Below are 13,343 nucleotides of genomic sequence, written 5' to 3' on the forward strand. Positions count from 1 at the left end.
GAGTAACAGATACAGTGAGAAGCTGCAGATCTCGTGGGAGAGCAACACAAGAAAGCAGTAATGAGCTTTAAAGAATTTGCGCTAAAATTCTATCTGAACATAATTGTAACAAATAGGGGAAAAAACGAAAGGAAAAAAAATCAATGGTGAGAATGAGAAGGAAATAAAGGAAAGTGCAATAAAATTTAGGACGAAAAACACAAGGGAATCTTTCATTTAGTGACATTTAGATCTATGCGAAGTACAAATATGGGACAAAAGCACTGCCCGCCAATAGATTGGTTGATCTGTCAGTCTGTACGTCCCTCCTGACGTCTACAAGCCGTCATTGTGTAAACCGATGAAACTAACCACTTAGGGTAGGAATTCCATCGTTTTAAAAACATATTTCCTTCCAATAATATGCGAGAAAAAAAGGTTTCCATGGAAATTTTGATCATGAAAATCTGAGACCCTTTACGGGGACACAATTTACTAGCACGTATTCACAGCTGTGACAAATCCTTGTCGTTCTAATATGCGAAGTCGTTTTTCAACAGCGTTCTTGTAGCGAGCCAACACATTACGGTCCTGATCGCTGTGTACTTGTTCGGATAACGTGTGAAGCATCATGTACGCGGTTTGATACCTAAGAAAAGAACAATTAAATTCCAATTTCTGAACGAACATGCAATGCAGTCACACCACTATTTAAATGAGAATATTTAATGGTTAATGAAAAGTGGTCTTAGAGTTCACGAGAGAGGCACAAGCGAGCAACAATTCCTAGTCCCAACGTCTTGATATTTTCTCAAAGATTAAAGGCATCACTCCAAGAATCTGAGGTGGTACGGATTTCAGGTGGAGTATTCGTAGACGGGATGGGAGACTATGGAGAGGGGGGTGATTCCATCCATTTCTTCCTAATTACCGTAAAAAAATGGCTGGAAGATACGGCTTCAGGCGTTCTGGCGCACCATTTTCTACAAGGAATTCGACTGGAGCGCACCAGCCTTGTGCGGCCGCGCCGTATCTTCCAGGCCGTTTTTTTAGGCAATTAGGAAGAAATGGACGGAATCACCCCACTCTCCATAACCTACTATCCCTTATAAGAATACTCCACCTGAAATCTGCATCACCTCAGATTCGTGGGGTGATGCCTTTAAGAACCAAGTTGTGGAAAGGAGAGATGATTCCTGAACGGTGTGGGACTTTCATTCATTAGTCGCACTATCAGTATTCCAGTTCTACTACATGTAGTCCTAGTCCGTCAGGACCCTTCACTTTTTTCTTCTTTTTTCTTCTTTTCTCTATGTGTGTCCAACGAAGAAGAATAGCTAGTCCCTGTACTTAAAGGCAGCACACCACGAATATGACGTGGTGAGGTATTCCTCTGCAAAAGCTAGAGATGGGGTCGTAGACTGCGGCATCCAGGGTGGTTCTTCTCATATATCTCTAATAGTCGTAAAAAAACGGCGTGGTAACCATTTTTTTTTCTACGAGTTACGTTAGAACCCGCCTCTATTTCCCTTCAGCACCCTATTCCTTGGTTTTGCTTGAAAAGGATGGTGAGGAAACCTCATTAATCGTCGACCCCTCGCACGTGAATGCGGAACGTGCACAAGGATGGAGCGTTGCAACTGGAATCGCCGTATAAAAAAACCGTTCCATCCACGCTGTGCACAGAACCACCCCAGAATCAACAGTAATCTTTTTTTTACGACGATTAGGGAGAGATGAGCAGAACCACCCCAGATTCAACTATCAATAATCTACAACAGTATCTCTAGCTTTTCTCATGGATTCCCTCACTACGTCACATTCGTGGTTTGCTGTCTTTAAGCAAGAGGCCACACCCATTAATTCAGCCGATTCAGTCCATAAAGGGAAGTATTTTCACAGATCACTATATAAAATATGCATCCAGCACATGCTTCTTGGTGATCCTATATTGTTCAAAAAGAAAGTAAAGTATCTCAAATTCTTGGATATTACTTCTCGCGAATTCGTGAAAAACAGCTTGTTTCCTTAATTCCTTTCTCATACAGAGTACCTAAGAAATTAAATCACCTTTGACTACATAATTGTGGATTTCCAAATAACTCGTCCAGTGCGGCCGTCTGACAAAGTTCAATAGCATGTTTGTACATTATCCTCTCAGCAGAAATCACTGCCATCGCTGGATCTTGTCCGGGAAGACCGAGCGATGCCAATTCTTGCGACCTCACCTGTAAAAATTTACACCATAGATGAGGTAACACTAATTAAATTCGAAACAATAGCCAAAAAATCGAAGGTTAACTAACCAAGCATTGGTGATATTTATCATTGAGGATATTGAGAACATTCTGGACAGCCGGTGATGGATGCAGTACTCGACTAGCAACATTCCGCTGTGCTAAGAGCAACGCTGACGACAGCATATGTAATGCTCGCACGTAGACGACCAGTTGTTCTGCTCGCCGGAATGCCGATGACGGTTCCGTCTGGAAACAGCAACGAATCCACATAATTATATGTCTTTCCAAGAATTTTTAATTTATACACTTACTACTGCACTATGATACGTAGTAAGTGTAACATAGTGTAATGTTTAGTCTTGATCTACTTTATCTACAACAGGTGAAAGAAAAACCGTTAAAAAAAAACAGCGCTTACCTTTCTATTACTCATAGCTGCCACAAGAGGATTTTCCTTTTGTTCCGCTACTTGAACAAGAGTATCTACCAGCTCCACAACAAATCTCAACTTCGCCAAAATCTGAACAAATTGTTAGTAAATTACTTCTCCGTCCCCCGAAGACTCTCAGCTACCATACTTTCAAAATCAATAAGTGGAATGGAAGAAACCTCATGGAGTTGCAAAGGAACTCAATTCTTCAGCAACATAGCAGATGTTAACAGGAAACGGCTAATTGGCTCAAGTTTCCAATGAAATTAGAAAGGAGAAAAAGAAGGAAATAATACAGAAGAAATAACAACATTCAAACAAATATCATTCAAATAACAAATACAAATATAGACCAAAAGCGCAAAAAACCGTTTTGAAGTGATACCCATTATACAGAAAAAAACTACGAACACTTAAATTCGTATTATTCCTCATAACCCAAAAGCCTTCACAGAAAAACTTTTCTGATTTCTTTTGTAGATTTGATTTTCTCGGGATATACCCGCTGTTTAAATTTAGTTTTTATATACGCTAGCATCAAAATAATAGATATAAGGTAATCATTACAAATAGTAGAAGTTATGTAAATTAGGCAAATAAAATTTTGAAACAAAATTAAAAAATGAAGAAAAGGCAGTAATGAATAAAAACAAGACATTTTCAGATAATTTTCGAGCAAACACCGCTCATCTATCCAGAGACACTGGCTCCGCGTCACTACCTTGCCAAAAAAAGTGATGTATTCAAACAAAATTCCATCAACCATAATGACACGCAGTATGTCTATATAAGACAAAGAAAAAATAAGCACCACAGCATAAACAGTTCGATACATAAAAAAAAACAACAATCGCCAGGAAAAAAAAAACTAATTTCATTTGAATAGAAGAAACTGCTTACCTGCTTGTGCTCTTCTTCCATAACCGTCTCTTGTTCGAGGGCTCTTGGTGATGATTCGTCGGCATCATCTTCATCATCTTCTCGTCGTCCGAACAGTGCTGGTGTACGTGGTAGACTCTGCATAGTGAAATGATGATTGGTGGACGAATCAATAGCATTTTTCTATCTCACCAGACAGCAACCATCACATAAACACTCACTCCGAGTAATGCCGGGACTTTTGACGCTGACGCAGCATGCGGTGACGATAATGAATCGCACGGATCAGCCACATCCATCGACAATTCACTGCCTTCTTCTCCGGATAAACAGCTTTCCATTGCCTCAGATTTCAATGAGTCTGGAAAATTGGTAATGAACTGGACTTTCAAGAAGATTAGCATCGTTCTAACATTTAATTTTAGCTTTGGAATTTAGCCGGTCAATCACACAAAATCTCTCCAAGATCAGAAATTATAAAAATTGTTAAATTAATTAAAATCAATTAATTGCGTAAAAAAACAGAAATTTGTTTCCGACATTAAACAAAAAGACATCGTTGTCTGTGCAATGAGGCTATCAGATATTAAACAACAGGTTTCGTGCGAGCACCATGTCGTAGCAGATCTAGGGATGAAAAATCTCTGCATACGGAGAGTTTTCAATTTACAACGAATAATCCATCATTTACGAAAAAAAAACAACGCCTTTCAAAAGCTATACTGCGCTTCATGTTGCCACTAAAAGTTGACATAACACATGCAAAAGTTAAATAGCACTGGAGGTAAGATTCCGGGACCTTTTTTTTTATTCTGGCATATATAGGCCCCAACATTCCAATAACAGGCGAACAATATGTCCGCATTGCTTAGTTTGCACGAGTTTAAATGTATAAAATTACCAAAAATAAATAAATATACATATTCTCAGCCGAACGAATGCGTAATTATGAATAAATCTCTCCGCTTACATGATGAAATAATTGTTTGGTATTTTAAAAATAAATTTCCTGTTCTAAAGAAAGTATATGGTGCAAAAGTAGCATGCTTTCATGTTTTTAGGAATTCTTCTTTCGTAACCATAGGAAAAGTTAAGTCTTGTCAAGTTCTATTACAACACATATACACGACTTCGGTCCAGAAAAAAAACTACAAAAGAAGGACGGATGCGAAGAATTACAACAAATTTAATCATTTAGATTTAGCCCTTCGACGTAGCTCCAATTCTACAGACAGTTTGCATTCAGAACTTGAACATAACACTGACCCTACCCATACCAAAGACATCAAAACAAAAAGAGACAAATCCAATGAATGAACTACCAGAATAAATCAATTGAAGAAACCACCGTACCTGCCCGTCCAGCACTTCCAAACGGCAATTTTAAGGATTGATGCATAGTGTCATCCTCATCATCACTGATGTCTCTGGAATTATTCAATGATTAAACAACTAATCAAACAAAGATTTACATTTCGAAATTCCTATGCCGTTCAAATGAGTCACTCTGGAATCTACTGGCAAAATCACTTATTAAAATAATAATAGTAATAGTAATAGTATTAATATTATAACAATTATAATTATTGGTTATCCTCACAGCTGAGCAGGAACAGGCGGGCTAACACGTGTCTCAGGCGGTGACGTCGACAGAAACTTTGCGTTATCCAGTGATGGAGCACTCTCTGCCTCCAAACCTACATGAGGTGCTGGTTCTACCGTTTGTGGCTCGAGTTTTGGCTCACTGTGACCTATAATAATGAAGATAACAATGGAGACGAAGAGAGTGCATGTAATTTTGAGAAACTACGTTCCACGTTCACATTGTGAAAACCCGACAACACTACGAACAGTGATAAAACAGCGGAAGAAACTAACATTCTGGAACTTTCTCCGGTAACGCAGCAGGAGAGGATTCTTCTGTGAGTTTTCGTTGGCGATTTTTTTCAGCCAGTGATCGTCGTCCAGCAGTTCCTCGTACAATGAACTGTGCTAAAGCAGGGACAATCAATACGGTAATATAAGATAGATTCAGTAAGAAAACTACAGACAGTACTCTTCATATTAAAAAAAAGTACCAAGTTGGGAGATCCCCGAAATTGTTTTAATAGAAACAAAGCAATTCAAATAAATAAAAGTCAGATAAATCAAATATTACAACATGAGAATTTCAAGAACGACTCACTTGACGGCAATGTCATGTTCTCCACTGTAGGAACAGACGTCGTTTCCGCCGCACCCTGCCCTACAGTAGGCCGTTTTAACGCTGAAATTGCTCGCACCGACGGCGAAGGAATTGCAGAGCACGGCTCATTTTCGCCGTCTCTATTTCCAAGCCGTCGTTCCTTTAAATACTTCGGTTTTATGGAGAGAAAAATTGTGAGGGTGTGATTAAAAATTGTAAGGAGAAAATACGGGTGAAAATATCCAGAATACCTCAATTTTAGTGAACGCATTTCGCTGACTGGGTACAGGGACGGCTTTTACTGGTGCAGTTGGCATCTGTGACGATGATGTATGCACTTGAACCTGCAATACTCATTATAAGAAGACGCCAAGTGGGCTGAATCGATGCATTTAGGCAAGTTCTCATGCAGAACATTAGCAAGAGAACTATAAGAGAGAAAGTGGCCAATAAAAAGTTTTACTGTTCCACAGCAGCCAGTTTGAACCGCTATGAAAAACCGAACATGACCGGACCTTCGTGCACTAATACCTACGGATCAATAAAAAAAATATTGAACACATTTCGACGTTTTTATGAAGGTAATTGACAAACAACTTTTTTATCTCGAGCTTGCACTTCCTTTGTTTGTTTTATGGGGAACGATTTGACAAGAAGAGATGCTGCCGTCTCAAACAAAAAGTTATTTACTAGGAAAAAAGATCTTTTTTTTTTCTAGTAAAAAAATATAGGTTATGGGTAGTAATATCGTGTGCTGCGCCAGAAGGAGCCCGACCCCGCTTCAACGCATGAACTTTTTTATTTGATACGCTCCCTTTTTCCGAGATTCTGAGCTAAGCTGAATATGTGTCTGAGATCCAAGCGCGTGTATGTAGGTCAGCACAAACATTGATGAATGCACCAGGCGTATGAATAGCTGGTCACAAATTTCTTAATTTTTTAAAATCTTTTTTGAGATTGTAGTTTTTTCTCTAACATTTGAACAATAGAAGATCACCTCTATTACTGCCAATAAACCATAACGAAATCCCAAACCATCTTAACAGCCATATCCAATTTTCTTCGTTTACTGCCATACGTGCATTTTGAGAACCACAACAACATCCTGACATATCGCTCGGAAAAAAATGTAGTGCATGTCAAAATTGTAGCCCTCAAACCGTAAAACACACTATAAAACTCTATAACGCAGTCATTTGTTCGAACCAATGACTGGTTGCTTTGCGTTGCGTCAGTTGGTAAGGTCATCTACGCGGAGCCAGTTCGATTTGGTCGTCTATTATAACTCAATGTATTGGTCATATTGTTTCGATGAAGGCACAGACGCAAATACGTCGTAATATTCAAAGGTGCGACAATTTCTAGAAAAAAAAAGTATAGTTACAAGACTACTGAAGCAAATTTAGAAAGCCAAATGAATTTTTTGCAACTATCAACTCAGTCACGCTTCCTGGAAATTCTTCAAAGATTTCTCCGCGAAACGATGAGAAACACTTCATTTGCACTGATATCATTGGTTCTTTTCAACTTGCCCCGAAAAAAACTACAATCTTACGACAAGCATATTTCCTACGTTGGCCAAATGAAATTTATTGTTCTTATGTATGTTATTTCTAGCTGAACCTTAGCCATAGCCACGGTTCACCTAAAAATGATGTTACATAACACACAACATAAGCACTCAAACGGTTCAACAATTAAAAAAAAACAATTTTTGAATTGGAAGATTAAAAAAAAAGTTGTTTGGAGTAGCCACGAAAGGAAACTACAGTCTTTAAATCCTGTGGAAGAGAAGAAGTCATGAGATTAGATATAATCTTTTCTCACTTATGTTCTTCTTGTTGTGAACTTTTTCGATATTTCGACCAAAACTATTTCATTACACAAATGAAGTCTTCTCTTCGAATAGAGAGCGTCCAACAGTTTAACAAATTTTACAAAGAAAAAACACATGAAAGGCACGTTTCAGCATTCTTTTAGCGATTAGTTAAATGTCGGAATGTGTAACAGACAAGTCATGGTAAAAATAAAACCACCAAACTCAGTGAAATCAATAACAGTTAACTTCACACCTGTTTAACCGGACTATGTTCATGTCGTCCAGCTGACGACGGTTGTTGATGCCCAGAAAGTGGTGGAAGAAATGTGAAGTCGTTGCTGTCGTGCATTGCTTGACTTGCCGCTCGACGTACAACTGGAGACTCTGGCACCTGTATGTATGCGATAAATCACATTAAGAACAGGCGTTAAAAAAAAGTCTGAATAACAGCTAAGAAGGTCAGAGAAAGGTTACAACTGTTGATAAGCAATTTTTACAACAGCAATGACAATTTGTATCATTGCTTACTTATCCACCTCTGAACCAAGTCAATATCAGCTCCATTATCATTTTAAAAAAAACACCAATGATCTACTATTTGCGCCACTTACTCCTTTAAGGAGATTTTCGCTATTCCTGCTGTTTTGTCTTCACAAAATCGAAAGCAACAGGTCACCAACCTTGATTGTTCGTCGTGTTGGTTGTGGACTTTCCAGGCGTGAGCCAGATCCTCGAGCCGATAATGGTGACGCTGACGATGAGGGAGGTGGAATGACACGTCGCACAACCATTGGTGATGCAGCATCAAGGATTCGTTTCGATGGACTTGCAATGGGCGGTTGATGCAGGAATGGATGGTTGAAGAATTCTTCTGGAATGGAATTGAAATGTATGCAAACCAAATCAAAAAGTAAAGCAATTTTCTTTCTAAAAAAAATCTCACCAAATGTTATACGATCTTTAGCATTTCTCTTCAATAAACGTAGAAGCAGATCTCGCAACGGTGCGGAGCAATAATCCGGAATATTCGGTCGCAAATCCCTGTTCTTTTCATAGTAAGCTTTCAGCTGTGGGGGATTCTGAGCCTGGAAAAAAAGGTGGACGTCAGAATGATGTCATTAGAAAGCACAAAAACACATTGACATGATGCGATGTCCGCGAATGTTTCAGCAGCATACCTGGAATGGCGCTTTTCCGGTTAAACATTGGAAGAGAATTGTCCCAATTGACCATAGGTCTGCTTTTGCGTCATACTGTAGTGACATGATAACCTAGAACAGGAGTATTAGGATATATCAGCCTAAAAACACGCTTAAAGGCATCACCCCACGAATCTGGGGTGGTACGGATTTCTGGTGGAGTATTCGTATACGGGATCGTAGATTATTGAGAGACGGGTAATTCCGTCCATTTCTTCCTAATTGCCGTAGAAAACGGCCCGGAACATACGGCTTCGAGCGTTCCGGCGTACTATTTTCTACAAAGAGTTCGATTGGAGCGCTCCAGCTTTGTGCACGCGAGCATATTCCGGGCCGTTTTTTTACGGCAATTAGGAAGAAATGAACGGAATCATCCTTCTCTCAATAGTCTACGATCCCGTATACAAATACTCCACCGGAAATCTGTACCATCCCAGATTCGTGGGGTGATGCCTTTAAGAAGATATCAAAATAATAATAATAATAAAATAAAATTCTTAAATTCTGAGGAGAACCCACCTCAGGAGCCATATACATCGGTGAGCCGCATAATGTTGCAGCCATCACTCCTTCAGATAGAAAACGTGCAAAGCCAAAATCAGCTAATTTGATTATAAGTTCACTTGCTGGCGGATTTGAATGACGAGTAGGGTTACAAAGCAAAATATTCTGCGGTTTGAGATCACGATGAACAATGCCTTCCTTATTTATGGCTTCTAGTGCTCGTGCTGGAAAAAAAACCGATGTTTATTTCCAATTAAACATTATTACAACAGCTAACTTCCTATATTAAAACTTAATTCACCTTATTTTACCAAACTAGCGTGAAAATTTCATAGGAATATCTTCTTATCAGGAAACTAGCGGAATGATTACTGTGAATCGCTGCTTCAAGATATTTCTATTCAACAAGTCCTATGTTACCTGCATAGACCATTTAAGGAAGATCAAGGATGAATTACGCTGATTTTCTAGTGGAAGAATTAATCTGATTTTCTAGCACAATTCTTCCACTGAATTTTTCTTTGGAGAAAAGGGGAGAGGAAAAAACAGCATGTTTCATTGTTATGCATTAATTTGACAATGATTTGAAGGCTCGATCAGTTATGTCTGGTAGCAGATTTCATGTCCACAGCCTTCTTCTACATACTTTAGATCTAGTGACAGTAGAAGATGTTTTGCATCTTCTCACTACTTTATTAAGAAAATCGAACCTCTTCAATTTTTTGACCTTTTTCAATGGCAAGGAAGCGATTGAAATAGATCAAATCACTTAAAGACAGCGTATCACCGAATTGACGTAGTATGAAAATCCCAGGAAAGACGTAGAGGCTGCACATTGCGGAAATAAGCGCGGCTCTGCTGGTCCTCTCCTAATCGTCGTGAAAAAAACGGTCTGGGGACCGCCATAGTTCCAAATAGCAACGTTAGAATGCGTCGCTTTGTACACGCTCCTGTCCCCTTAGCATCCATTCGCTAATTTTACATCAATAGTTTGCTGAGGAGACCTAATTGGTTTTCGATGGTTCGCACGTGGACGCGGCACGTGCACAAGAATGGGGTGTTGCAACTGATTTCGTAGGTAAGAACGTGATCTTCCACGCTGTTTTTTTCTACTACGACTAGGGAGAGATGAGCGGAGCAACGCTCGTTTCCATAATCCACAACCCGAACTCTACCCTTTAACCTGAAATTTCCAAACTATGCCGGATTCGTGATACGCCGCCTTCAAACAATTCAGTTTCCCTCGGTAGAAACAAGAACCGTAAATTAATTTTGAAAAAACCCTCACCAATTTGTACAACAAAATGATGAATGGTGTCTTCTTGCAGCGTGGTCTTTTGGCTGAGATAATCAGCAAGATCTCCTCCATTGCAGTATTCCATCACCAAGTATACATGTGTTTGTGTTTCCGTACATTTCAGCAATGCTACGAGATTTGTGTGCTGCAAGCCGCTTAACGTCTGAAATCAATTCTTATTTTATTCGTTCGTCTGCTCTGAGAAAAATGCAACAAATAGGTTTCCATCAAGTTTTCCATCCAGTTTACACAACACCAGCAAGGTTAACTGACAGGATCAATGAACAATGAACAATGAACTGTAGTGATTTGCTTGCTAGACAGCACATTCGTTCAGAGGACCGACATATGAGCTTGATTTTGCCTTCGGAACCATATTTCCCTTACAAAAAGAAAGGAGAATGATGTAATAAAACGGAGAAGAAAACTGACCTTCAAGATTTTTATCTCTTTTGTAAGCAAGTTTTTCGATTTCCCTATGTTCTTCTTTGCAATCGCTTTGATTGCGACTGGAACGTCGGGTCTCTGAAAACAGGAAAACGATTTATACACAGACACAGATGAGTTCGAAACAAAAACAAAACGATTAAGCCATCAAAGAAGGCACGTTAAATATTCACTGAAAGAATTTCCACTTCCATGACTGGAAGAAGAAAGAACTATGTTGAAAGTTGTTAAGAGCAACTCCACTGAGAATGCAACAACTAAGAGATGAAGATTGAAATTATATTATAAAAAAACATTCTTTTCATATATTAATTAGACTAATAAACAAAGAACTTTGACTTGGATAAAGTGAATCTAGAAATGAAGACCCTCTCTTAGGTCCACGACCACTTTATTCTGCTTACTTCTCCATATAAAAATGGATAAACGTTGTAAATAGTTTTTTGTAAACTCGCACTGCATTTTATCACTCGCCTGTTGGGATTAATTACTTTCAAACCTGACAGATGAAAAGACTAATAAATTGCAAGAAAAATTGAGAACCTAGAAACAAAAATAGCTGATTTAAAAACATGGGGAATGAATCAACAGTCAATCAGTCGCTATTTTAAGTCCTATGGATACAAAAGGAGAACGACGATCTCATTCCTGAACAGTTTTATATAAAAGTCTATAGTTTCTTTCACCTTTAAGGGACTCATTCCTATCCATTTTTTCATCTAATCTATCTTTTGAATTTAATAATTTCCCTTATAAGAAATCGCTGACATTCCAGCGCAGTTGGATTAAAAAAGTCAAGAAGTAGAAAAGGGCGCATTTAAAACATCCAAAAATGAAATTTCCATCTATATTATCAAATCTATTCCTTAAATCGCCAATTTTAAATTTAAAAAAAAAACTACACTCCGCGAACAAATACGAACTTCAACACGCCAAAAACGTGATTATAAGGCGAAGCGTTTGATTCGTTTTAGAAACAAACACAATTTGGCGACTTTTATTCAACCTCATCATGTGCAAAGTAATTTGCTAGGAACAGCTTGCAATAAAATTTTTGCACTGACTGGATAATGCGTCCCAGTTTTTTTTTGGTTTCCTTTTTTTTGCTTTTTTTTTTGAAGCAATTGCCCTTTTATCTATACATAAAATAAAAGCTACGCGACGTTTAATCGCTCTTAGGATTTGGATTTCTGGACAAAAAAAGTCAATAAAAAAATCTGTCAGGAAATGGGCGCTGCAAGAGTTGCAAGGCTTTTCATTGGAGTGAAGTTAATAGTTTTTTTTTTCTTTTCAAACGATTCAAACTCTTCTTCACAAACCACATTTTAACGCCCCTCCACACCCATTCAAACAGCGCCGGAGCACGGCTGTCGCCGTCGTTACTGCACCCGAAAGCACGCCCTATACGATTACATAGCCAGCAATATCGAATTACTTCACTCAATCGAAGAAAAAAGTGATGTTTATGTCACCCTCAGGCAAAACAGTTGCTTATTTTTCATCAAGTTCACCACAGCAAAACAACCCATGCTATGATGATAAACCTGTGATTGGTAGACCGTTGAAAATGAGTTTTAAAAAATTTTTAAATTATTTTTCATGACAAATATACAAATTGAGTTGAAAAAAAGAAGAGGTAGAAAAGAGAGCGCACGTTTGGTTGGCAGAATAGAAAAAAATGTCTCACATCAGAGTATTTTCCCTTATAGACGATTGCAAACGCTCCATGTCCAATCACATCCTTCGTACTGTATTCGAATCCATCGAACCTTTCCATCATTTTATGTCAACGAGTACACCATCAAGTCATGAATAAAGAACCTAAAGAAAAGAAGTATAGGAGAGAACTAGACATTTTCATGGCTGGGTTGCTGCCGCTATGTTTCGAAAGGACGTTCAAACAAGGCCACCGCATGAAATCGGACAACTCACACAGGGAGACGCAAAGAAGAAAAAAAATGACGAAAGTGCAAACGAGGGAGCACTTTGCAGACTTCTACTCAGCAATTTAATCGGTGCTGGCGAAGAAGAACGAATGCAAATCCAAACGAAAATAAAGAGAAAGAGATAATAATGAGTAGTTTGCGAGAGCATGAAAAATTTTCATCATTGTCAACGACGAAATGTAGAATACTAGAAAAAAATTCGAGAAAGAAGTCAATTTAATGGAAAATACAAGTATATGATGTTCTAAACGTTATACTTTCATGAAAAAATATGAAGAAATCAGAAAAAAAAACCTTCCACCACAGTCTTCAGATAACTTTCAAGTGAACAGCGCAATAAATCTAAAAAGACTTCATAAAAAAAAAGTCACAGATACAAAAAGAAAGAAAAAAAAAGCATCGGAAAAAACGAACGTCC

General features: G+C 38.4%; 1 protein-coding gene across 2 annotated transcripts; it reads right to left on the minus strand.

The window, feature by feature from the left end:
* Positions 1-474: 474 nt before the first annotated feature.
* RB195_011995 (uncharacterized protein) lies at positions 475-12,759 on the minus strand (the record flags this gene model as incomplete). Of its 2 annotated transcripts, none has more annotated exons than XM_064193646.1 (19): positions 475-628; positions 2,050-2,207; positions 2,286-2,465; positions 2,638-2,739; positions 3,550-3,666; positions 3,750-3,889; positions 4,882-4,955; positions 5,129-5,279; positions 5,407-5,520; positions 5,714-5,873; positions 5,965-6,057; positions 7,786-7,923; positions 8,213-8,403; positions 8,476-8,617; positions 8,711-8,803; positions 9,251-9,459; positions 10,524-10,695; positions 10,965-11,057; positions 12,667-12,759. In XM_064193646.1, the coding sequence occupies 19 exons, from the start codon at positions 12,757-12,759 to the stop codon at positions 475-477; spliced, it is 2,574 nt and encodes an 857-aa protein (XP_064051229.1). The 2 variants fall into 2 exon arrangements, with proteins under 2 accessions (XP_064051229.1, XP_064051230.1); XM_064193647.1 differs by having other exon boundaries at positions 12,667-12,756.
* Between the last annotated feature and the right edge of the window lie 584 nt (positions 12,760-13,343).

The sequence above is a fragment of the Necator americanus genome, chromosome III (assembly GCF_031761385.1).
Source record: "Necator americanus strain Aroian chromosome III, whole genome shotgun sequence".
NCBI classification, from domain to species: domain Eukaryota; kingdom Metazoa; phylum Nematoda; class Chromadorea; order Rhabditida; family Ancylostomatidae; genus Necator; species Necator americanus.